This window comes from Sceloporus occidentalis, unplaced genomic scaffold (assembly GCF_023333645.1).
Source record: "Sceloporus occidentalis isolate IW3139 unplaced genomic scaffold, rSceOcc1.0.p SCAF_2, whole genome shotgun sequence".
Classification (NCBI taxonomy): domain Eukaryota; kingdom Metazoa; phylum Chordata; class Lepidosauria; order Squamata; family Phrynosomatidae; genus Sceloporus; species Sceloporus occidentalis.
The window spans coordinates 39,654,278-39,678,185 of NW_028316982.1; the positions used below are offsets into that span (position 1 = coordinate 39,654,278).

The following is a 23,908-nucleotide window of genomic DNA, read 5'->3' on the forward strand; positions in this document are numbered from 1 at the left end:
CATAGAGTAAACTAAGGAAGTTAAGTAAATTACGTTTTTAATTTTACCAAAAAGAATGCCTTGATTTATTTATCGCATTACACTCTTAAAAGCATTGCTATTCCACTTTAACTGCTCTGATTGCCTCCTGTTGCATTTTGTAGTTTGTAGTTCAGTGAGGCCTAAGGGCTCTCTGGCTGAATATTCTAAATGCCCCTTCCTAAACTGCAAATCCCAAAATGCAACAGGAGGCAGCCAGAGCAGTTAAAGTGGAATAGCAATGCTTTGAGAGTGTAGTGCAATAATCTGCTATGAATTTCCTCATTTGTACTCCAGCTAATTCATAGAAACACATTCACTAATTGATACAAGTATGGAAATAGATTTGTAAATTATAGGATACTCATCAGATACCTGAAGTGCTATGCAGACAATTATAAGATAGACTCTCCATCAGATGTAATACAAAAGCAAAAACAACAAAGAATACAAAGCAGGCTATTTTACAACATATTCACATTCAAGAACTGACATGACTGCCTATTTCTTAAACATAATGGCCAGAATCCTCTTGGTGATGTGCCATAGCTTCCTGTTACACTAGTGTATACATTTTTGGTCACTGCAGAAGAAAATATTCAGTATCTCCTTGCAAAAGGATCTCATCCAGATACAACTTCAATGTGAATATATTGTAAAATAACCCTCTAATTCTGGCCTCACTGCTCCTCCATTGTTTGGTTTTGTTTGTTTGTTTTAACATTTTTATATCATATCTATTTGCTGGTAAGTCATCAAAGTACATTCCCAAAGCCAACCAATGGCCAGAGATGGCATCATGTGGCTACTCAGCACTATCCAGTTTTTTCCAGCTAGCAAAAGGAACAGCTATCACACATCCAAATATCTAGTATACTTACTAGATGTCTAGGAAGTTGATGTCTCTTCCTTTTTCCTAAATGCAAAACTACAGCTCGCTGGTCCATGGGAGCTCCCAAGCCACTAATTGAATATGGCAGTTTGCCCTACTGCCTCAAGCTAAGGTTGCATGCAGTGAGGAAAGGAAAGCAGTATCTCAGCTAACATTTGGAGCCAGTTCACCTGAGGTTGCATGGTAGAAAAGTCTAGTTGAAGTGGCAACAATAAAAAGTATTATTGATGAAGTACAATTTTATCCTGCTTTTAACAGAGCAAATGACAGTGGGAATATTAATATAGCACAATATTCTAATCTGTGGCCTGTTACAGACAGCCAAAATAAAGCTGCTTCGAGTCACAGTGGAGGTATGGTGTTTCAATGATGCATGCGTCCTAAGAGTCCAGAAGTTGCACCAAAGCCACGCTCCAGCCCTAAGGACTGGAGCGTGGCTTTGGTGCGGCTTCTGGACTCTTAGGACGCATGCATCATTGAAACACCATACCTCCACTGTGACTCGAAGCAGCTTTATTTTGGCTGTCTGTAACAGGCCTGTATTTCATGAAAGGAAGATTCCACCATTCATTACAGATCAGTAGAACAAAGATTTTATAGGACAGCAGCATCTAGTGGTCTATAGTATTATGCCACAATGTATTTGTTTTCTTGGTAGTATTTATTATACAAAGGAGGTTTGCTATTGCCTTTCTATTAGGTGGAGAGAGAATGACTTGCCAAAGGTCACCCAGTGGGCTTCCATGGTTGAGTGAACCCCAGCCTTTCAGTGTCCTAGTCTGCTCAAGGCGCTACCCAATGTTGGCTCTATTGTAATATATACTAAGAGGCTTTTTTTAAAAAACAAAACAAAAACCCACTGATATATTTATAGCACTATGTGCCAAAATCCAATTAATTAATTCAAAACAGTGTATCAATCAACCATATAAGACCTTTAAGAAAGGATTCACATTTGAACACTATCTCGTGGAAAGGCAGGACACCATTTTCATATATAATGAACATAAATTATGTCTTCATCCTGAGATGAAGATAGACTTTACTATGCAAGTTAGGTGGCTGGGTTTGTAGCTACTCTCAATCAATGAGAGAAACTCCACAGGTCACCTACACTAGTTGGGTCTCTTTATTCTGCAGGTATAGGAAAGTATGAGCCCCATGTTCAATACTTTGTCAAGCAAGGAAAACATATCCTATGTGGTTTTTGATGATACATCTGACCATGAGCAGAACATTAGCCTGAACTTTTATTTAAGAAGTACAGATCAGTTAAAGACTGATTCTGCCTGATAGCTAAGATTCTACAGCATAATGCCAATCTCTTTTCAGACACACTACTCTACAAGATGCAATAATTAAAGTATATGTTGTATTTCATTCAAATAAGGACCAACAGGTTTAAAAATAGCTTGGAGATCAAGCTAACAAATATATTACCACAGTTTAACGAATGTATATTAATTATTAATAAGTGATAGGCCAATTCAAACAGAACACTAACGATTTCAACCATTTAACTGGTCAATGCAGCAGAACTACAACACTTGCCACAACGAAGATTGTGAAATAGCGATCCTATGTAAGGAAGCTACAATTTAGATTCAGTATATTGACTATTCTCATCTGTCTTGATCAATAATTTATTAACTAATATATATTTCTGAGAAAAGCAACAGTTGAAATGTTAGTTCAGAACATTTACTCAGTTGCCTTTGTAGGACACTGAAATATTCTTTATATGTCACTGATATTCCTACATTACATTATATTCTACTATTTCTATGACAGTTATTCTGCCCATGGTCTGTATTCATAATAATCTTTTTTATAGTTTCACACTGTCTCAAATTGTTTTGATGGAGGGGGTGATATAAACATTTTAATAAATAAATACAAAATTAACTTGTGGTGTCATTGTATTTCATTATGTTTTGATCCAGCTTATTCCTTTGCAAATTCTGTTATGGGAATAGCTTTTGCACACCAAATAAAACAAAAAGAATATCAAGGCTGTACTTGATCAAGACTTGTTAAATCCTGAAACTGCACGAACACTAACTCTTGAATATTATTTGCTGGGAGAAGCTCAGAATTTCTGAAACCTTCATTAGTAACTACTGCTGTTCACATTATGATTCCCTAGAAACAGAGGAAAAATACAGCTGAGAATTAGGCAACTGTACAGTTGACAACTCCTACTTCACTATTATTATATACTATTTATACAGTGCCATCAGTGTACATGGTGCTTTCCATGAACAGTTTATAATTTTGACAGTTCCCTGCCCTCAGACTTCAGATGCTGGCTGCTGTTTTCTCCCTTTGAGGCCACAGCAGTGGCATTTGGAATATACAGAGGGCCTTTAATTATTTTGCTGGGCTCAAGTATGGTACCTTTGTACAGAAGCAGACAGTCTACATGAGTTAAAAGTCTAAGACACCTTGACAACAAGAGAAATTTGAGGGAAATTATTACTTTAATGGCTGAGCTTTGATACTCTTAACCACATAATAGCAGGTAGTATTGACAAGGCATAGTATCACAAGTCACAAATGGAATGGAATGGCAAAACATGCAAATTCTAGTCCCATAAACAAGGATGAGGTCCAAGGGCCAGAAGTGTTTCTCACTGGAACTAGGATAGTCTGCATGCACTTTTTTAAAAGTCCTCCTGCAACCTCTAGGGAGAGGGACAGTTTGACCACAAATTTTGCCTTCTCTGGGCTGTTTTAGGCAAAGAAAAGCCTTTTTTCCAAATCAAGAAGTGAGCCAGAAAACACTTTCAGTTTTGAAAAAAGATTCCCACTAAAGGCTGTTTGGGGCATTTAGAATTCATGGTTTTTTGTTTTGTTTTGTTTACAAAATCTAAAAAGAAATGAGGCTGGAGATGCCATTGGGAACTGGGGAAGGGGGGGAGGTATTACAAGAACAAAGACCAAGAAGCTTGTGTCCTCTTTATCTAGCAATCTTTTTTTTTTTTAAATCCTGTGGACAAGTACAAATAGACAAAGCAGCAAACTGAGGCTCAGTGAATATGAGTACTGGAAATTATTAAATCACTGTGTGGAGGTCAAGGACAAAACATGAACACAAGGCTTATTCTTGTAATGAAAAATACAGTTTGGTATTATGTTTGAACAGCTCCTTGGATTACCATTTGTAGTCAAAAAATGAATCAATACATGTAGAATGAAGACTTTTCTGCCTTATCTTAAAACTATGGCTAGATTTTACAATTTGTTGTGTTGCTGTCTGCCTTCAAGCCATTTCTGACTATGCCAAGCCTAAGGCAAACCTATCATGGGGTTTTCTTATTTATTTCTTACATTTATTTATATCTTGCCCTTCTCCCAGGACTGGGACTCAGGGTGGCTTACAACATTAAAAAAAATACAATTAAAACAATACAAAAATAATACATTAAAGTAATATTAAACTACTGAAATAAAATAAAAAGAAGATAAAAATGTCTAAAATACATTAAAACAATATAGCATCCCAGGGAGTTCTTTAAAAGTTTTCTGTTTTGAATGCCTGTTTGAAAAGGAAGGTTTTTTCCTGTCGCCAGAGGGCCAACAAGAAAGGGGTCATTCTACATAAAATGCCCTCTCTTGTGTCCCCACTAACCATGCTTGTGATGGTAGTGGGATGGAGAGAAGGGCCTCTCCTGAGGATTTCTGAGCCCTGGCCAGCTCACAGAGGCTTAATGATCTTAATGGACAGAATCACTAGGAAAGCCACTTCGTCTCTTTTCATGGTATCTAAACCTATGAATTTGCTTTTTACTACAGTTGGCTGTCAACTCTACTCCTACCCTTTCTTGGGCTAAATGTCCCTTTAAGGAAATATAAAAATAATTATATGGCTGTAATGAGGGAACCACCAGGTGCCAATCCTTTGTAATTAGTTAGATATACAAGGACTCTGAAACCCAGAGAAGGTGTGGGTTGAGGATAGTAAATAGGAGAGAGGAGTTGGTGTGTTAGGTTGGAGAGTGGATTGTAAATATATCAGACAAGTGTATGTCAGAGCTTTTGTTTTATATATAGTACATATTGCACCAGGAAGATAAAAGCCTCCAAGGACTTTGGAAGAAGTCAACTGCGTCTGTGCCTCATTTCGAGTTGGTCAGTGCCTTGTTGCCAAACACTGCAATACTGCATAGTGGGTTGTGGGCTTGTGCTTCTGCACTCTGCTGTGTGTGAGCTACTGTTGAGGTCAAGTACCTCAGCCAGTGCTGAATGTTGGCACCTCTGGGCCTAGTTTTTGTTTGTTTTTGTCACTGCACACCCGTACACAGAGAAAAGCCAACACCCTTCAGTCAAAGTTGCCTCCTCATTGGCTTCATTTCTCTCCTGGATGGGCCAGGTGCAGTGGAAAAACTGCCCACCAAAGCTGAATTCAGATGGGTGTAGGTCTTCTGGTCCTTCTGCTTTAACTTCAAGCAAGGCTTGGTTGGAGTAAGTTAAAATGTAATAAGCATACATCCTTACATAAGATAAAAAGGAGCTGGCACCTGAGTCTAATGGGAGCAGTAAAAACACATATCTCCTGGCTATTTTGATGGATTAAACTACCTGCTCCCAATTAAGAGATGGCTCTGACAAGAGGCAGTATGGTGTAGTGGTTGGAGTGCTGGATTATGCCAGTCTAGGCTCCACAGCCCACTGAGAAACACAACCTACTCAGTAAGCTTGCATTCTGTACAACTATCCTAATTTGGCAGGGATATTCATGATTACTCTTCTGCCATCTCATCTCCAGGATGGGCTGGAGGAGAGTGGAAAAACAGCCCAGCAAAGTTGAAATTGGCCAGGTGTTCCTCTTCCAGTCCTTATTTTTAATTATTTATTATATTAATTTGTATCCCACTTTTCTCCCAAAATTGGGAGTAGAAGAGTTAAAGGAAAAGCTGTCTCACATGCTGCTGATGGTCCACAAACTTTATTATTTTAAAACGTGTTTCGTCCTTGCACAAACTGGCTTCTTCAGGCGCTATTATCAGAGATTTCTGGAGTTGCAGTCTGCACTCTACCAACAAAGTGGATGCTAAGTATTAGAAGGAAGGGAAGGCCCTCTCTCATGTCCCCACCAACTGTACTTGGGACGGTGGTGGGACTGAGAAAAGGGCCTCTCCCAAGGATCTCAGAGCCTGGGCCAGTTCATACAGGGAGATACTGTCTCCCAACTAGCCTGGGACCTGAGCCACATAGGTCATAAGCAGCACTCTGAATTATGCCTGGAAACAAACTGGCAACCAGTGGACCTGTTTCAACAGGGGCATTGTGTAGTCTCTATAACCTGCCCCCATTCACAGTTTGGCTGCAGCACTTTAGACCAGTTGCAGTTTTCAAACACTCTTCAAAGGCAGGCCAAGTAGAGCATGTTACAGTAGTCCAAATGGGATGTAACTAAGGCATGTTCCATCAGGGCCAGATCCGGTGTCTCAGAGAATATGTGTAGTTGGTGCACAAGTCTTAATTGTGCAAAGGTACTACTGGGCACTGGAAAGACCTGGGCCTCCAGGTTCAGAGCTGTGTTCAGGAATACCCCAAACCTGTGTACCTGCATCTTCAGAGGGAGTGTAACCCCATCTAACACAGGCTGGATCCCTATTCCCTGATTTGCCTTCTGACTGACCAGGAGCACCTCTGTCTTGTCTGGATTAAGGCGACCCAGAAGGATACCATGGTCGATGGTATCAAAAGCTGCTGAGAGATCCAGCAGGAGTAATAGGGACACACTCCCCTCGTCCAGCTCCCTGCGTAGGGCATCCACCAAGGCTGTTTGTTGTCATAGGCCTGGTAGGGGGTGGAGTTGGGGCATAACGTCTACACAACACACAGCCCAGCTCCACTCCCAGGGTGGCATCACGGCGCTCCTCAGGTGCTGTGTCCGCACAACACAGCACTGAAGGAGTGTCGTAAAGCTGCATTGGCACGGCTATCACGCCCTTTGCAGGGTGCAAAAAGGAGCTGCAAAGGCCAGATCGGGGCCGCATCATGTGGTTGCCGTGACCCCGATCTGCTGTAAAATGGGTGGCTAGAGGCCACCCCTTTGGGGCTGTCTGCACAGCCCCATACTTAATTTGAGGGAATACTACTCATCTTAAGCAGGAAGTCCTATCCTGAAAATGCAATGCAGCAGAATGTATAGGTGAGGAGGGGGGAGTTTTAAGTAGTAATTCAGCAATTTTTCCCTATGAAGAATTGCTGCAACAACCTAGTCACAAGCAACATAAAGCCCACAGAGCAATGTAATGCTTTTCTTTATGCATAGTTCCTGAGGATTCCAACAGCAGCAATAAACTTACAGTACTTCTTCATTTACTAATCATCATAATTCTGTTAGAGATCATTCCTTAAAGAAATAAGTTCCAAAACCTGCATTTTGATAACTAGAATTGCACATTTATCTTTTTAAATAATCCATTACATTATTGGAAATTTTACAGAGCTTATATTCAACAAATTCTGTTTCACTTGATTTAAACTAAACCATTGTGATACTATTCTGTTATGCAACATGAACAGGAGTTAGTTTAAGGAAATACCACCCATCTTGAGCAGGAAGTCCTATCCTGGAAAATGCAGTGCAGCAGAATGTATGGGTGAGGATGGGGGAGTTTTGAGTATTAATTCAGCATAAGGCTGAGAGAGATCATTCCTGCTACAAAAGCAAATTATAACACAACAGGGCTAAAAAGCTTCACACTATTCACAAATAAATACATGCACTTCTTTTTACTTCTAGTAGCAGAGAAAATCAAATTCTTATCTTCAGAATGAACATTTAAGTGCTGCTATCTTTTTAAATAATGGCAAGCTACATTCACTGATGGACTGTATATTATTTTAAAAACCATTTCACTCAACTAAGCATTCCACTATAAATACTTACTTCATTTCCATGCTTCTGAAGAAATTCTATTTCTTGCTGTGTAAACGTGGTCATGGAAATGGACTTCACTCTGTGAGGTGGATTTAAACCTCGCCTATAAAAAAAGACAAAGATAGTCACATGAGTTGCCTAAGAAAACAGAAGTTTTAAGTACTCCTGAATACAAAGTTATCACTGGCCAAAATATAAATAGACTTGAGAAACGATAACTGGCATAAAGAAATCTACTTACTCTTCAGTGTTTTGAGTTATGTATTCAAAGGTTGATGAAACCATGGTGCTGTACAGACCAGCGCTTTGCGCCGGCCTGCACACATACTAGGGTTGCCTCGGGGCGTTCTTTCTAGACGCCCCGCAACCCTAGTACGTTAATGGTGGCGCCCTTAATACATGGACGCTGCAATTATGACATCACAGCCATGCTGCCTCCAAATGGGGCGGCGGGGACGTGACATCTTGGCGCTGCTGAAGGGTGCCAGTGGGGCCCTTTCAGCGGCGCTGGAAGGAGCTCCAAAATGGAGCTCCTTCCTTTGTTTGTGTCACTGGCACAGCCTTTACACAGCTGCGCCAGCGACACAAAAGAGAAAGGGGCCAAGTGGCCCCTTTCTCTTGTTCCCCACTGCTGTCGGCGTGTCCTTGGGGCTTGAAGCTTGAAGCCCCAAGGACACCCCTTTCCAGGCCGCGGGGAAGTTGCCTTTTATCGCTTCCCTGTGGCCTGGAAAAGCAGCGGATCGGGGCCTTGGAGCTGCCGCTGTGGCAGCTGAGGCCCCAATCCATCAGGGAAAGGGACAGGTGCAGCCTGCCCCAAAGGGGTGGTCTGTACACCGCCAAATTAACCTTACTATTGAATTATTTTTCTAACTCTTTGATAGCTTGTTTCATATTCAGACTATCAGAGCATCAATGCACAGCTACCCTTGTATTTTGAGAGGCACTATACCTTCTAATGTTCTAACCAAGTTATTCTTAAAATATATATATAATACTGACCTATCAAAATGTCCCAATAATACAATGGTTTCAGTCTACGGAGTTCACCAGCAATTTTTTAGCAATTTAAAATCTGTTCAATAAATGGAAACAAAACTGTAGAAATGTTACAGTACCTTGTTCTTTTGATTTTACTGCATCAAAGTATGCAAGAATTAGGGGTATTTTTAGAGTTATCATGATCTGTCCTAGGTTAGTGATTTTATTAATTAGGCACAAAGAGAGTGTTTATTTTACATGCTATGTTCTACAAATGGATTTGCCCCACCATCCAGATTCTATTGTGTCTTTAGACTTACTATAATTCAAGTTTTCCCTTAAATAAATAAATAGATACATATTTTGATTTCAGAAAAAAATACTGATTACAATAGTGTCATAATGGCACAACACCACTTAACTGAGCTCGGGGGGGGGGGGGGGCGGGGAGAAAGTTGTTGCAATCTAAAGCAGTTCTGGAGAGACAAAAACTCAGTTTTCAACTTCCAGAGCTGGATGATGGAAACAGGGTGAATATTTAGCCCTCCTGTTTTTACTTTCTTCTACATGAGTGGCTGTCACATACAGGTAGGTGTCCACAGGAGAAAGAGGGAGAAGACCCTCAATTAAGAGCCTAAACCCAACTGCTACTACTCTCAAGCACAGTAGATCTATTGAGTCATCTGCGGGATGGTAAATCAACATGAATGAAAATTCCAATGATTCTGTGGATCTACTCTAGTTGAGAATAACACCTGGATTAAGACCTATTTGAAAATGGGTAAGGAAATATTTTTATGGAAGGTATGAGCTGACAATAGAATTGTTACCTTAAATCAGATACTTGGTGCTGATAATGAGATTTTGCCCTTTTCAGTTTTACAAGAGTGGTTTAAACTACCTCTATCAGTTAACTGGCAATATCTACAAGTGAAACATTTGTCACAATCCAGATTTGGCCCTGCAGCTTTAAGTGAGTTTCTCTTAATAATATAGACATTAGTGCCAAACAAGTATTCAAACTATCTCTCTCTCAAATAATGAATCTTATTTATATTTCCCGCCTCTCCTGATGGATCGAGATGGGATTACAACCATAAAACAGCAATTACATCTAGATTACATACAGTAAAACAATACATCACTCAAAAAATGCAATTTAAAACAATAAAAACATCATCTAAAATGCACAATTACAGCTAGAGTGGGATTTTTTTTAGGTTCTTTATAAAAGATCGGGTGGGTAGGCATCTTCTTGAAGGCATCTAAGGTGGTAATAAGACAGATCTCTTCCAGCAAGTTGTTCCATAACTTGGGGGCTATGGCTGTATACCCTCTATGGGAAATTGATGTTAGCCTGGTCTTTGAATATTCTAATAGATTCTTCCCAGATGTTCTGACTGCGGGGCAGATTATGTAGGGAGAAGCGTTTCCTCAAGTAATTCGGCCCAAGCCATGTAGGGCTTTAAAGGAAATAACCAACACTTTGTATTGCGCCCGGAAGCTAATTGGCAGCCAATGAAGAGATTTTAGCATTGGTGTTATTTGGTCTGACCTGGATGTTCCAGTGACCAGTCTGGCTGCCACATTTTGAACCAAATGAAGCTTCCGAACTTGGTACAAAGGTAACCCCATGTAGAGCGCATTGCCGAAATCTAAACAAGAGATTACCAGTGCATGTACCACTGTTTCAAGGTCCTTATGGTTCAGGTAGGGATGCAGTTGGCATATCAGCCGAAGCTGGTACCAAGCATTCCTGGCCATTGCATCCACTTGAGATGATAGTTGTAGAGATGAGTCCAGGAGTACTCCCCAACTGCAAACTTTGTCCTTTAGGGGAAGTGTGACTCCATCCAGGTCTGGTTGACAAATCTCTGTCCCCGGACTTGGGGTACCTATCACAAGTACCTCCATTTTCTTTGGATTCACCTTGAGTCTGTTTTCCCTCATCCAGCCCATTACTGACCCTAGGCAGGCATCCAGAGGAGAGATGCCATCCTTAGTCATTGTAACAGTCGGAGACATAAAGAGATAGATCTGGGTGTCATCAGTGTACTGATAACACCATGCTCCATGTCTCCAGATGATCTCTCCCAGCGGTTTCATGTAAATGTTAAACAGCATGGGGGATAGAATGGCACCCTGGGGGACGCCAGATGTCAGCTCTCTCTTAGAGGAGCAGCTATCCTCCAGCCTCACCATCTGGAATCTGCCCGAGAGGTAGGAATGGAGCCACTGGAGCGCAGTGCCCCCAATACCTAACTCCCTCAGGAGTTCCAGAAGGATACCATGGTCAATGGTATCAAAAGCTTGCTGAGATGTCCAAGAGCACCAACAGGGGCACACTTCCCCTGTCGATACTCAGACAGATATCACTGACTAACATGCCCATAGCAGTCTCAACTCTGTATCCCACCCTGAAGCCAGTTTGAAATGGGTCCAGATAATCGGTTTCATTCAAGACAGCTTGGAGTTGGAAGGCAATTGCCCTCTCAATCACTTTGCCCAAGAATGGTAAAAGGAAGACAGGTCTATAGTTGTTTCTCCTCAGGGGTCCAGGGAGGTTTTTTTCGGAAGCGGTTTCACTATCACTTGTTTCAGTTTTGATGGAAATATTCCCTCTCAAAAGGATGCATTTATTATAAGTTGTAATTATGTTTTTATTGCATCCCCTCCCTGAGCGGTCAGCCATGATGGGCAAGGATCAAAAGGGCACGTTGTGTTCTTTACACTTCCAAGGAGCTTGTCCACTTCATCATTATTTACAAGCTCAAAATGATCCAGTTTAATATAGTCTACGGAGTCACTGGATATTTCTATAAATAAATATTATATGAGTGGTTTACAACAAGATTGTAACAGAGAATTGGAATATCTAATTCTGACTAATAAACAACCAACAGTTTTAACATCCATAACTAGTATGGCTATAGACCTTGCACTAAGTTTTGTAAAGCAGAAATTATTCTTTCAGGTATATTGCATATACTGGATACGTATTTAATACCAATGGAATTAAAAGAACTAGCAGAAGAGTTATTTGAGAATTCCTGGAAAACAGGAGAAGTCCCAGCAGACTGGAGGAGGGCAAACTTTCTCCCACTTCAAAAAGAGAAAAACAATTACTGCCCAGTCAGCTTGACATCAATACCAGGAAAAATTCTAGAGCAGATCATGAAACAGATAGTCTGGAAGCACTTAGAAAGGAATAAAATCAACATGGGCTTCTCATAAACAAGTCATGCCAGACAAATCTTCTCTCTCTCCCTCTCTCTTTTGGACAGAGTACAAGCCTGGTAGATAAAGGAAATGCTGTGGATTTAGCGTATCTTGATTTCAGTAAGGCATTTGACAAGGTCCCTCAGGATTTTCTTGCAAACAAGATAGTAAAATGTGGGCTAGACAATACAACTGTTAGGTAGATTTGTAATTAGTTGACCAACTAAACCCAAAGGGTGCTCAGCAATGGCTCCTCTTAAGTCTTGAAAGAAATGACTAGTGGGATGCCACAGGGATCTGTCCTAGGCCCAGTGCTATTCAGCAAATTTATAAATGTCTTGAATGATGGAACAGAGGTCATCTTTATTAAATTTGAAGATGACTTCAAATTAGGAGGGGTAGCTAATACCATAGAGGACAGAATCATAATTCAAAATGACTTTAAAAGATTAGAGAACTGGCCCAAAAATAACAAAATGAATTTCAACAGAGAGAAATGTAAGGTACTACTTTAGACACAAAAAAAATGAAATGCACAGATATAGGAGGAGTGGCACCTGACTCGACAACATTACAGTGAAAGTGATCTAGGAGTCTTAGTAGACCACAAGCTGAATGTGAGATAACAAGTGTGATGCAGTAGCTAAAAAAACCGATGTGATTCTAGGCTGCATCAATACATCATAGTGTCTAGAGAAGTAACAATAAAAACATATTTTGCTTTGGTCAGACCTTACTTGGAACACACTGCTTTCGAGCGTGGTGCAGTCTCCTCCTCTGGAGATTTTTAAACAGAGGCTGGATGGCCATCTGTTGGGAGTGCTTTGATTGTGTATTCCTGTACAGCAGAAGGGGATTGGACTGGATGGCCCATGTAGTCTCTTCTAACTCTATGACTGCCACAGCTTCTATTCAAGAAAGGGCATACCAAATCAGCAAGTGGTTGCAAATATAATGCCACTGATGCTTCCCTAACACATATCTTTAGGCGTTGTTCCACAGTACAGTGCCCCTTAGTATCAGTGAGCTTCCCATCAAGGGATCTGAGCATCTGCTGATTGCCACACCCCATATTATCTAATGGTGGCATGTGCACATAAGTGTGCTGATGCAGGCATGTCACATTTGATAATATGGGACTTGAGCTTCTTTGTTTTCTTCCTATCCATGTTGTGTGTGTTGGGGAACTGACCCCCCAGGATCAGAACAACTCACTATAGCTACATTCTGGAAAGAGGTAATCACACCAGTAAATTTGGTATTGGAAAGTTCTTTGATATTCAAGGATGTGCAAGTTCTTCTGAATTATTCACCTTTTTCTTGGAAATTAACAAATGGCCAACAGAAGTGGATTTTATTTATATTTATTTATTTTTTGCCCCTTTGACTGCAAAAAGATTGCTAATTCATTACTGGAAAGATAAATTTTTTGTACCTGTTATACAATGGATAGAAGATCTAAGAATGCTTGAAACTTTTGAAAGAATGATGTATAGATGAAATTTAGAAATGGGCTTATATTTGGACATTTGATCAGATTTTATAGAAACTACAACTAATGTGGTTATTTCCCATCCTTTTGTGTTTTTATTTTTCCATATTTATTGCCTATGTTTCCTGTATTTGTTATACTGAAACAGCATTATATGTAACTTTGGGCCCGAACAGACAGGCCAAAATAAAGCTGCTTCAGGTCACTTTAGAGCAGGGGTAGGCAACCTTTTTGAGCCAGGGGCCGGGTTGCTGTCCCTCAGACAACTGGGGGGCCGAAGCCAAAAAATAAATAATTAAATAATTTTTTTAAAAATATATATATATATATAAATAAACCAGGACAAATGTAGGACAAAATTTTCAAATGGAACTTTTTTTTAAAAAATGGAGGACACGTGAAAAAAATTGCTGATTTTTTAAAAAATGTTAATATAAATGCATGTTTCTGAGGCTTCTATAGACAATTGCCCCCCAAAGGCCCCGGCGGCAATCGGCGGCAGGACCAGGCTGGGGCCGGTCCCAAGGCCTTGCCGGGCCGCATCCGGCCCGCGGGCCGCAGGTTGCCTACCCCTGCTTTAGAGGTATGCTGTTCAAATGACACATGCATCTTAAGAGGCCAGAAGCTGCACCAAAGCTGCGCTCCAGTCCTTAGGAATGGGAACATGGCTTTGGCGTGGTTTCCGGCCTCTTAGGACGCATGCAGCATTTAAACAGCATACTTCCAAAGTGACCCAAAACAGCTTTATTTTGGCCTGTCTGTTTGGGTCCATTGATCCCTTTTTAATGTGCGTAAAAGGTCTATTTTGCCAGTAGAAAGGTAAAACCGTTATTTTATGTGCTCTGTTCTTTAACATGGACTTGCTGCACAAAGGATAATTAGGTTAATTTCTCTTACAGAAGTTTAAGACCAGCCATACCACCAATAAAATGTACAAACTGGACACTGAAGGCCAAGGGGTGAGAAGCAATTATGCCTGCAGGTACAAAACCTTTGGAAAAGCTGTATCTCTATATAAAGATTATAGTTTACTGCAGGAAGAATTGGTGAAGAAATGAAAACTGTAATATCATAGTTTAGTCCATTTGTGTTTACAAAAGAGAGCTCATAAAATCAGCTAAAAATTAAAGTGTTTCACTGTATCAGGAGGTACCGCTGACAGCATATCTTTCAACTTAGATTTATGTGAACTACTTTATCTTTTCACATAAAAATTGTTACGAGTTGCAAAGATTGATGACTTGCATTTGGTAAACACAGGGAACACTGTTGCTTTAATTATCATCAATATTTTTTGAACAACAACCTTTTACAACTGAAGTAATCAAAATATTAAGAAAAATCTAAAATTGACACAAGCCAAAAGATTAAGATTCAACAAGCAGTTTATAACATTCAATTGCAACTTTCTAAAAGCATTTATATAGTACAGTCAGCTATTACTATCCATACTTCCCCACAGATGCCAAAAACCATGAGACCTCAAGTGGCAGCACAGCCGCATGCACATGCCATCACTAGGACCAATGGGGCTTGCATTCTGCAGATGCTCACATCCACAGATGGCAAGCCCATGGCTGGAATGGATGGGTTGTACAGGAAAAAAATTTGCAAAGAAAAGTTAAAACTATACTTGTACTTCAGTTAGCAAAGCTTTTGAGAAAGAAACTTCTTTTTTGTCAAGTTTTTAAAGCTTGGCCAGCCCCACTTTTCCCGTCCTCTGTCTAGTTAGACTTTTTTTTTAAAAAAAAAATCTGCCTTGGGAGGAGGATGAAAGAAGGATGGAGAAACACAGATTTCTGGTATCAGGTTTCAGTAGTATGGTACAGAAAAGCAGGAAATAAACAAAGTTTGAGCTGGAAAAGGAGAGGATTCTACTCTAGCTGATCCTACTATAGTTGCCCATCCACCAAGCAAGATAAATCACAGCCGCTTCCAAAATCACTTGCTGAGCATGTATGAACTGCAAAACGGAGAGCAAAGGGGAGAGCACATAAGTTCACCAGCTGCCCCAAACAAATTTTAAAAGCACAGCTCTATTAGTCTGGCCATCAAAATGGAAATTTACTGTATATACCAGGGCTGGGGAGTAGTGGCGATTCTGGGGTTACTCCTTGACCTACTCCAGAGTAAGATATATTTTTCTTAATGTTATTTCTATTCCTATTATACTCCTCAATAAAGATTTTTTTTAAAAGAATGTGTTTCCATGTACAATATAATGACATGAATAAGGAGTAACAAATATATTGTTACTCTCTATTCCTTTTTCTATAAAAACCTCTTACTCCTTAATCCTTCTCCCAGCCATGGTATATATTCATGTATACATCTAGAAATTTTAGTCAAAACATTGACCCCAAAAAACTAAGCTGACTTATCCATGGGTCAATGTAAGTACTGTACTTTAACTCTTATTTTAAAAAAGGAACCTGGAGAAAGGCAAGAGCATAATCTCTCCTGGAATCACTGACCCCCTCTATTCTCTCATCCATCCAGCCTTAATGCCTGCTGGAATTTTTCTAAGTTTTTTGCCCTTGTTTTCCATTGCTTCATCATTTAGATCCTTTATGCCTCATGTCAAAATCCATAATTTTGGTCCCCAAACCTGCCCTCAACTTATACATGAAGTTGGTTTATAGTCGAGTATGTACGGTATAAAAAGGTGGAGAGTGGAGAAAGTCATACCTGCATAAGTGGTCTCTATAAGATTCAAATGTTTTTGTTCGCTCATGGAAGGCTTAACAGACCTGGTTCTTTCATTAAACATATGCATTATATTATTTTTGAATAAAATTTTTGCTGAAATATATTACTGCTCTTATTTATGGTGTAGGAACATAGTCTTTCTATGTTATTTCTGTCCCAGTTACCAAGGAGGACCTTGTACTTTTAAAGAAGTACAGTGGTCCCTCCACATTTGCTGGGGTTAGGGGTGAAGGACTCCCATGAATGGGGAAAAGCCCCAAATAAAAAAATACTACTCCTTTTGCCTAAATGAACACCTCTCTAGGAATCTCCAGGTCCTCCCAGGCAACTCTACGGTCAACATCTGCCAGAGGTTAATCATAGAATCATAATGCAGGACCTACAAATGCCCAGAGAAGTGCTTTCTCTAGGATCTTCTATGTTCTCCAGCACAACTCTATGGCCAACTTCTGTCAGAGTTGTACTGGAGAACCTAGAGTTTCTAGAGAACAAATTAATCAAAACTGCAAATAATCAAATCTGCAAAAGTCAAAGCCACAAATGTGGAGGGCCAACTGTAATGCCCAGAACAAATCTACTTAGTTAACTGAGGTATACCTGCACAATTGTATGACATTCAGAATCAGTTCTATTAAATACAATGGAATTTAATTCTGAATAAGTTTCAAGAACATTTTTAAAACCTGAAATCTAATTCTACCCAATTTAGCAAAATGGGGGGGGGGAAATTTATTTAATCAATAACGATTCCATCATTATCTATTATATATAAGACCAAGTTCATAAGACTGTTGCAGATTCATTATCGAATAAGATCTAATTGTTTCAACCATTCACTTTGAAGAATTCAGACCTCAGTTACACAAAAATTCAGTTTCTCCCCAAAGTATAATAATCTGCCTTAAAAGGTCAAATCATTGTTCCAGCTACACCAGCACTCCTGATTGGGAGCCACACAGTTAATTCCAAATAGGAATATCCAAGGTTGGAACCATTTTAACAAAACATATGTTCTACTAATGAACTTTAATCTGGCAGCAGACCCCAGCTGTTCTCATACATATGATTATAACTATCCATGCAGTTTTACTAAGTTGTGTGTCTCGGGTGCTTGAGCTAAAACTATCATGTACAACACTAAATTCTTGAATAAGATGACTCTTTCAAAGGGTAAACAAGTTTACTATACAATCTACATAGGTATCCAATCTCTTAAAAAATAATGGACACTGTCAGTCCCTGGAAAGCTTCGAAGAAGGAAAGAAACACTTTTAGCCGACGGATAGAAAAAAATCCTGCTGGTCCCCTACATCAGCTAACTCAAAAAGCACAGCTTCAGATGTTACTGAAATGCACCCTCCATTATTTTTCATCCTTAGGGCTGTTGGAAGCTGCACTTCTTAGGGGTGGGCAAATAACTCTCATCTCTGTTCTAAATGAATAACTGGTATCATGAACTCAGGGCTAGAAAGCAATCATTCATCTGTTTCCTGCTATTAACCCTCCAGTCAAACATTTAGTGCGCTTGGTTAACTCACTCTCAGGAAGTGGTAAGCATCTATGAACTAAGACAACAACTGCAGGAATAATTGCAACAGAACACTAAAAAACTATACTGGCAGAAAATATTTGACAAACTTTCCCCACCCATTTTACATACTTTTAAGACTAATGTCAGACCTGGCACTTGTCCACCTCTACACTTGCACATATCCTGAGAGACCATGACAGAAGTAGCTGACCAAGTCTGCAAGCTTTCTCCCCAAGCCAGTACTATTTTGAACAGTCCAATAAACTGACATAAACTAACTTCCTTTCTGAAAACACATGGCAATCTTCATTACAAATATCTTACATGCTACAGGAAATGCCCACTACCCATATACCCAAGCAGAACATTAGGAAGGATGGAAGTTTCCACAGACCCCAAAATCATTTCTCTCCATATCTTAACCTCATCAACTTTTTCCCCTTTCCTCCTCCCCCTTGAACTTCCCATACTTGTCATAGTGGGCTCTTGGTATGGTTCCAAGACCCACCATGGATACCAAAATCTATGGATGCTCAAGCCCTCTTAAATACAATGGAGTAGTAAAATAGTGAGCCAGCATGTTGGTTTGAGCTTTGGACTAGGGCTCTAGAAACCAGAGTTCACCTCCCCAATTAGCCATGGAAACCCACTGGGTGACTCTGTGCAGGTCATAATCTCTCATCCTCCAAGGATGGCAAACCCACTCTGAAGAAACTTGCCAAGAAAACCCATGATATGGTTGCCATACATCAGAAATGACTTGAAGGCATATAACAAATATAAACAACAACAACAACAAGCTGCTCTGAGAGTTTTTGTGGCAGAAAAGTGAGGTATAAATATTCTATAAATAAATAAATATCTCCCTTTCAGTCTTCTTCAACATTGCCTCCCAGAGGACCCCACAACCATCCTCCGAGGCCATTCCCACCCAACCAGTTTTGGATTGGAGAGGGAAAAATGAAAGAATGCCTCTCTGAGAACCTTTCTGGTAGAAAGTGGAGTAGAAATACTCTAAATAAATAAATTTAAAACATTTCCCTTTCTGTCTTCTTTCACGTTGTCCCCCAGAGACCCTCACCTCCACCATTCAAGGCCATTTCCTCCAATTTTGGACTGGAGAGGAGACAGGAATGTCTTCTCAATACAGAGTAACCAATGTCCTAACTACAAAGGAGGACAAGGCACCAGAAAACACAGGACAGTCAAGAAAAATGTAGGACATTCCAAATAAAAGCTAAAGAACACTAATATAAATGTAAATTCATTCTTTTTAATCCTATTCAAAATGGAGGGCATTTTCAAATTCCTCCTGAACAGAAAATGCTGGAATGTAGGGCATATCATGGAAAAGGAGGACCCCTGGTCACCCTGAGCTAAAAGCACCCCACAAATGTAAATTCTTCTTAGTTCTGCTCAAAATGGAGGACATTTTACAATCCCTCCTGGACAGAAGGCAATGAAATGGAGGCCATGTCCTGGAAAAGGAGAACCTCTGATCATCATGAACTGAAAACACTCACAGAAATATAAATCCATGCTTCTTACCCCTGCTCAAAATGGAGGACATTTTCAAATTCCTTTTGGACACAACATGCTGAAATGGAAGCCATGTCCTAGAAAAGGAGGACACCAGGTCATCCTGAACTAAAAACACTCACAGAAATATAAATCCACGCTTCTTAGCCCTGCTCAAAATGGAGGGCATTTCCAAATTCCTCCTGAACAGAAGGAAATGTCTTGTAAAAGGAGGACCTCTGGTCAACCAGAACTAAAACACACAGAAATATAAGCTCATGCTTCTTAGACCTGCTCAAAATGGAGGACATCTTCAAATTCCTCCTGGACAAAAGGCAATGAAATGGAGCCCATGTCCTGGAAACGGAGGACCTCTAGTCACCCTGAACACTCAGAAATATAAATCCATGCTTCTTAGTTATGGTCAAAACAGAGGAAAATTTCAAATCCTCCAGGACAGAAGATTGAAATGTAACCAGGGTGTAACTAGATGTCCTAACCACACAGGAAGAAAAGGTACCACAAAATGTAGGGCTTCCAAGAAAAAAATGGAGGACATGACTAAACAAAGGCCAAAAACACCCCACTAATGATTAATATAAACGTAAATCCATGTTTCTTAGTCATGCTCCAAATGGAGGACTTTTTGGAATCCCTCTTGGACAGAAGGTGCTGAAATATAACCAGATGCCCTAACCACTGAGGAAGAGAAGACACCACAAAATGTAGGGCTTCCAAGATAAAATAGAGGCCATGGCCAAACAAAGACTAAAAAAAACATGAATAATTAATATAAACATAAATCCATGCTTATTAGAGGACCTTTTGGAATCCCTCCTGGATAGAAGGTGCTGTAATGGATAAAGATGGAAAATGGAGGCTGTATGGTCCAAATTTGAATTAGACAACGAAGAAATAGAAATAGTAAAAGAGTTTTCATACCTGGGATCAAACATTGATAGAAATGGAGACTGCAGCCGAGAGTTCAGAAGAAAATTAAGAATGGGAAGGACAGCTATGAAATGACTAGAGAAGATTCTAAAATGCAAGGATATACAACTGAGCACAAAAGTTAGAATCGTGCAAGCCACTGTATTCCCTATTGCCAAGTATGGATCTGAGAGCTGGACAGTTACGAAGGAGGATAAGAGGAAAATCAACTCTTTTGAGATGTGGTGCTGGAGAAGAATGCTAAGGATTCCATGGATAACCAAAAAGACAAACAAATAGGTCCTGGAGCAGATCAAGCCAGAAATCTTTCTGGAGGCCAAGATGACAAAACTCAAGTTGTCGTACTTTGGACACATCATAAGAATGCATGAATCATTGAAAAAAACAGTAATTCTAGGAAAGATAGAGAGAAGTAGAAAGAGATGAAAGCTGCATGCAAAATGGATGGACTCTTTTAGAGTTTATGAGTTTGCAGTAGTTGAGCAGAGAAGTGGAGGGCAGAGGATCTTAGAGCCCGTACAGACAGGCCAAAATAAAGCTGTTTTGGGTCACTTTGGAGCCTGGGTAGGCAACCTTTTTGACCCGGGGGCCGGTTTGCTGTCCCTCATACAACTCGGGGGGCCGAAGCCAAAAATAAATAATTAATTTTTTTAAAAAATTAAATAAATAAATAAACCGGGACAAATGTAGGGCAAAAATTTAAAATGGAGGATGCTTTTTTAATAAAAAAAATGGAGGACACGCAAAAAAATCTGCTGATTTTTTAAAAAATGTTAATATAAATGCATGTTTCTGAGGCTTCTATAGACAATTGCCCCCCTTGCCCCCTTGCCCCTCCTTGCCCCCACTTGCTCCCCCTTACCCCACTTGCTCCTTCTTGCCCCCTTGCTCCTTCTTGCCCCCCTAGCCCCCACTTGCTCCCCCTTGCTCCTCCTTGCCCGCCGCTTGCCCCATGCCAGAGGCCCCCGTGTGCCTGCGCCGGAGGCCAGAGGCCCCGGCGGCAATCTGTGGCAGGGCCGGGCTGGTCCCTAGGCCTCAGCGGGCCGCATGTGGCCCATGGGCCGTAGGTTGCCGACCCCTGCTTTGGAGGTATGCTGTTTAAATGATGGATGCATAAGAGGTTGGAAGCCAAGCCAAAGCCATACACCAATCCTAAGGACTGGAGCACAGCATTGGCACAGCTTCTGACCTCTTATGATGCACGTGTCATTTAAACAGCATACCTCCAAAGTGAGCCGAAGCAGAATTATTTTGGCATGTCTGTATGGGCCCTTAGAGATGTCTCATCAGCAGGGTCGAGATTGACTCGAGGGCATTTGACAACAAAATGGTCCTGGAGAGAAGGCTATGAAATGGGGGGAGAGGATAAAAAGGAGGAAATAACTAGCCACCCCTCTCCTCAACATTTCCAACACATCCCACACACCTATTATTTCCTTTTAAACTCTCCCACCTCTCCCCACTCTATACACTTGTCCCTCCATATTCATTAGGGTTAGGGGCACAAGACACACACACACTGTGAATATAGAAAAACCACAAATAACAAAAGTGTCATTTTTTTTTACCTGAGAGGACACCTCTCTAGGAACCTCTAGCTCCTCTGGTGGTCAACGTCCGACAGACACTGACCACAGAACTGTCCTGGAAGAACTACAAATGCCTAGTAGAGTATTCTCTATAGATCTTTCAGTGCAGCTTTTAGTTAATGTTGGCCATAGAGTTGCACTGGAGGACCGTCCTAGACCTTACTAGGGAGAAAATATTAATCAAATCCGTGACTAATCAAATCCACAAATATCAAAGCTGCAAGAGGAAGGCTGCATATAAGATGGCTGGAATCTTATTAAAGGGATCACAAGTATGGGTTTGCAGAAGTTGAGCAGAACAGTGGAGGACAGAGGGTCTTGGAGATGTCTCATCTGCAGGGTCGCCATGGGTCGAGATCAACTCAAGGGCATTTAACAACAACAACAATATTGGCCTCGATTAAGAAGAGGAGCTCTCCCTCCAATCCATCTGCCTTGGTCCAGGACTCAGGGGGAAAGAAGAACTGCTGGACTTCATCCCCTTCCCCACCACCATTCCCTTCTCCTTTTGTGTCGTGACTTTTTAAATTGTAAGCCTGAGGGCAGGGAACTGACTAATTAAAAAGATTGTATGTACAGCACTGTATACATTTACAGCACCACATAAATAAAGCTTAATAATAATGATAACAGTAACAATATTGGGGCCCCATGTACAAAATTGTTTTTTTTTTTTTGTAGGGAAGAGGCTGTCAATTTATTATGAATAAGCACCTGTTTATAAAGAAAGAGTTAACAAAACTCTCTTGAACTGTATGCATGATCTAATTAAATGTTTCCCTAACCAAAAAGATATTTGCACTTGGAAAACTAGCAGGTCAGAAAGAGAAAATCCACCCCTTGCCCTCTCTCTGACATTCTGATTTTTTAGGAATGGGGATGTTTTCTAGAGAAAAGCATTCAAATACGTTAGTCACAAAAGTAGATGGAAAGTTTTCTTCAGGCAATGCATATTTAATCGGCAGATGTATGGGAGCAGCCACTATTTTTTAAAAAACAAAACCTATCTGTACAGCAAGTTCATAAACGTATCTGTAGACATATTAGGAACATAAATAGATGGTACAAAATGGTACTGGAGAGAAGGCCATGAAATGGAGTAAAGGATGAAAAGGAGGATTGGATGAACTCAATGACTCCTCTTCATCCAGGAGAGAAGTGACCAGTGGGGTCCCACAGGGCTCTGTCCTGGGCCCAGTGCTATTCAACATCTTTATCAATGACCTGGATGACAGAATTGGGAGCATACTTATCAAATTTGCAGATGACACCAAATTAGGGGGAATAGCTAATACCCCAGAGGACAGGATCAAGATTCAAAATGACCTGAATAGACTAGAAAGCTGGGCCAAAGCTAACAAAATGAAATTCAACACAGAGAAATGTAAGGTATTACACTTAGGGTGGAAAAATGAAATGCACAGATATAGGATGGAGGACACCTGGCTGAATGAAAGTACATGTGAAAGAGATCTAGGAGTCCAAGTAGACCACAAGTTGAACATGAGTGAACAGTGTGATGCGGCAGCTAAAAAGGCCAATGCTATTTTAGGCTGCATCAATAGAAGTATAGTGTCTAGATCAAGAGAAGTAATAGTGCCACTGTATTCTGCTTTGGTCAGGCCCCACCTAGAATATTGTGTCCAGTTCTGGGCACCACAATTCAGAAAGGACATTGAGAAACTGGAGCGTGTCCAAAGGAGGGCGACAAAAATGGTGAAGGGTCTGGAAACCATGCCCTATGAGGAACGACTCAGGGAGCTGGGGATGTTTAACCTGGAGAAAAGAAGGTTAAGAGGTGACATGATAGCCCTTTTTAAATATTTGAAAGGATGTCATGTTGAAGAGGGTGCAAGCTTGTTTTCTGCTGCTCCAGAGAACAGGACCCGGAACAATGGATGCAAGCTACAGGAAAAGAGATTGCACCTGAACATTAGGAGGACAGTGAGAGCTCGGAGTGTGATGGAGTCTCCTTCCTAGAGGTCTTTAAGCAGAGGCTGGATGGCCATCTGTCGGGGATGCTTTGATTGGGATTTCCTGCATGGCAGAATGGGGCTGGACTGGATCAGGGCCCTTGGGGTCTCTTCCAAGTGTAGGATTCTATTATTGCCCATCC

At 40.6% G+C, this 23,908-nt stretch overlaps 1 protein-coding gene across 19 annotated transcripts in view; it reads right to left on the minus strand.

Moving 5' to 3' along the window:
- Nucleotides 1-23,908, minus strand: part of LOC149318186 (arf-GAP domain and FG repeat-containing protein 1-like) — a 50,254-nt gene that overhangs the window by 25,905 nt on the left and 441 nt on the right. For all 19 annotated transcript variants that reach the window (XM_089509185.1, XM_089509176.1, XM_089509182.1 and 16 more), the window contains exon 2: nucleotides 7,815-7,908. In XM_089509185.1, coding sequence (XP_089365311.1) covers nucleotides 7,815-7,908 — 94 coding nt within the window. The remainder of the gene's footprint in view (nucleotides 1-7,814; nucleotides 7,909-23,908) is intronic.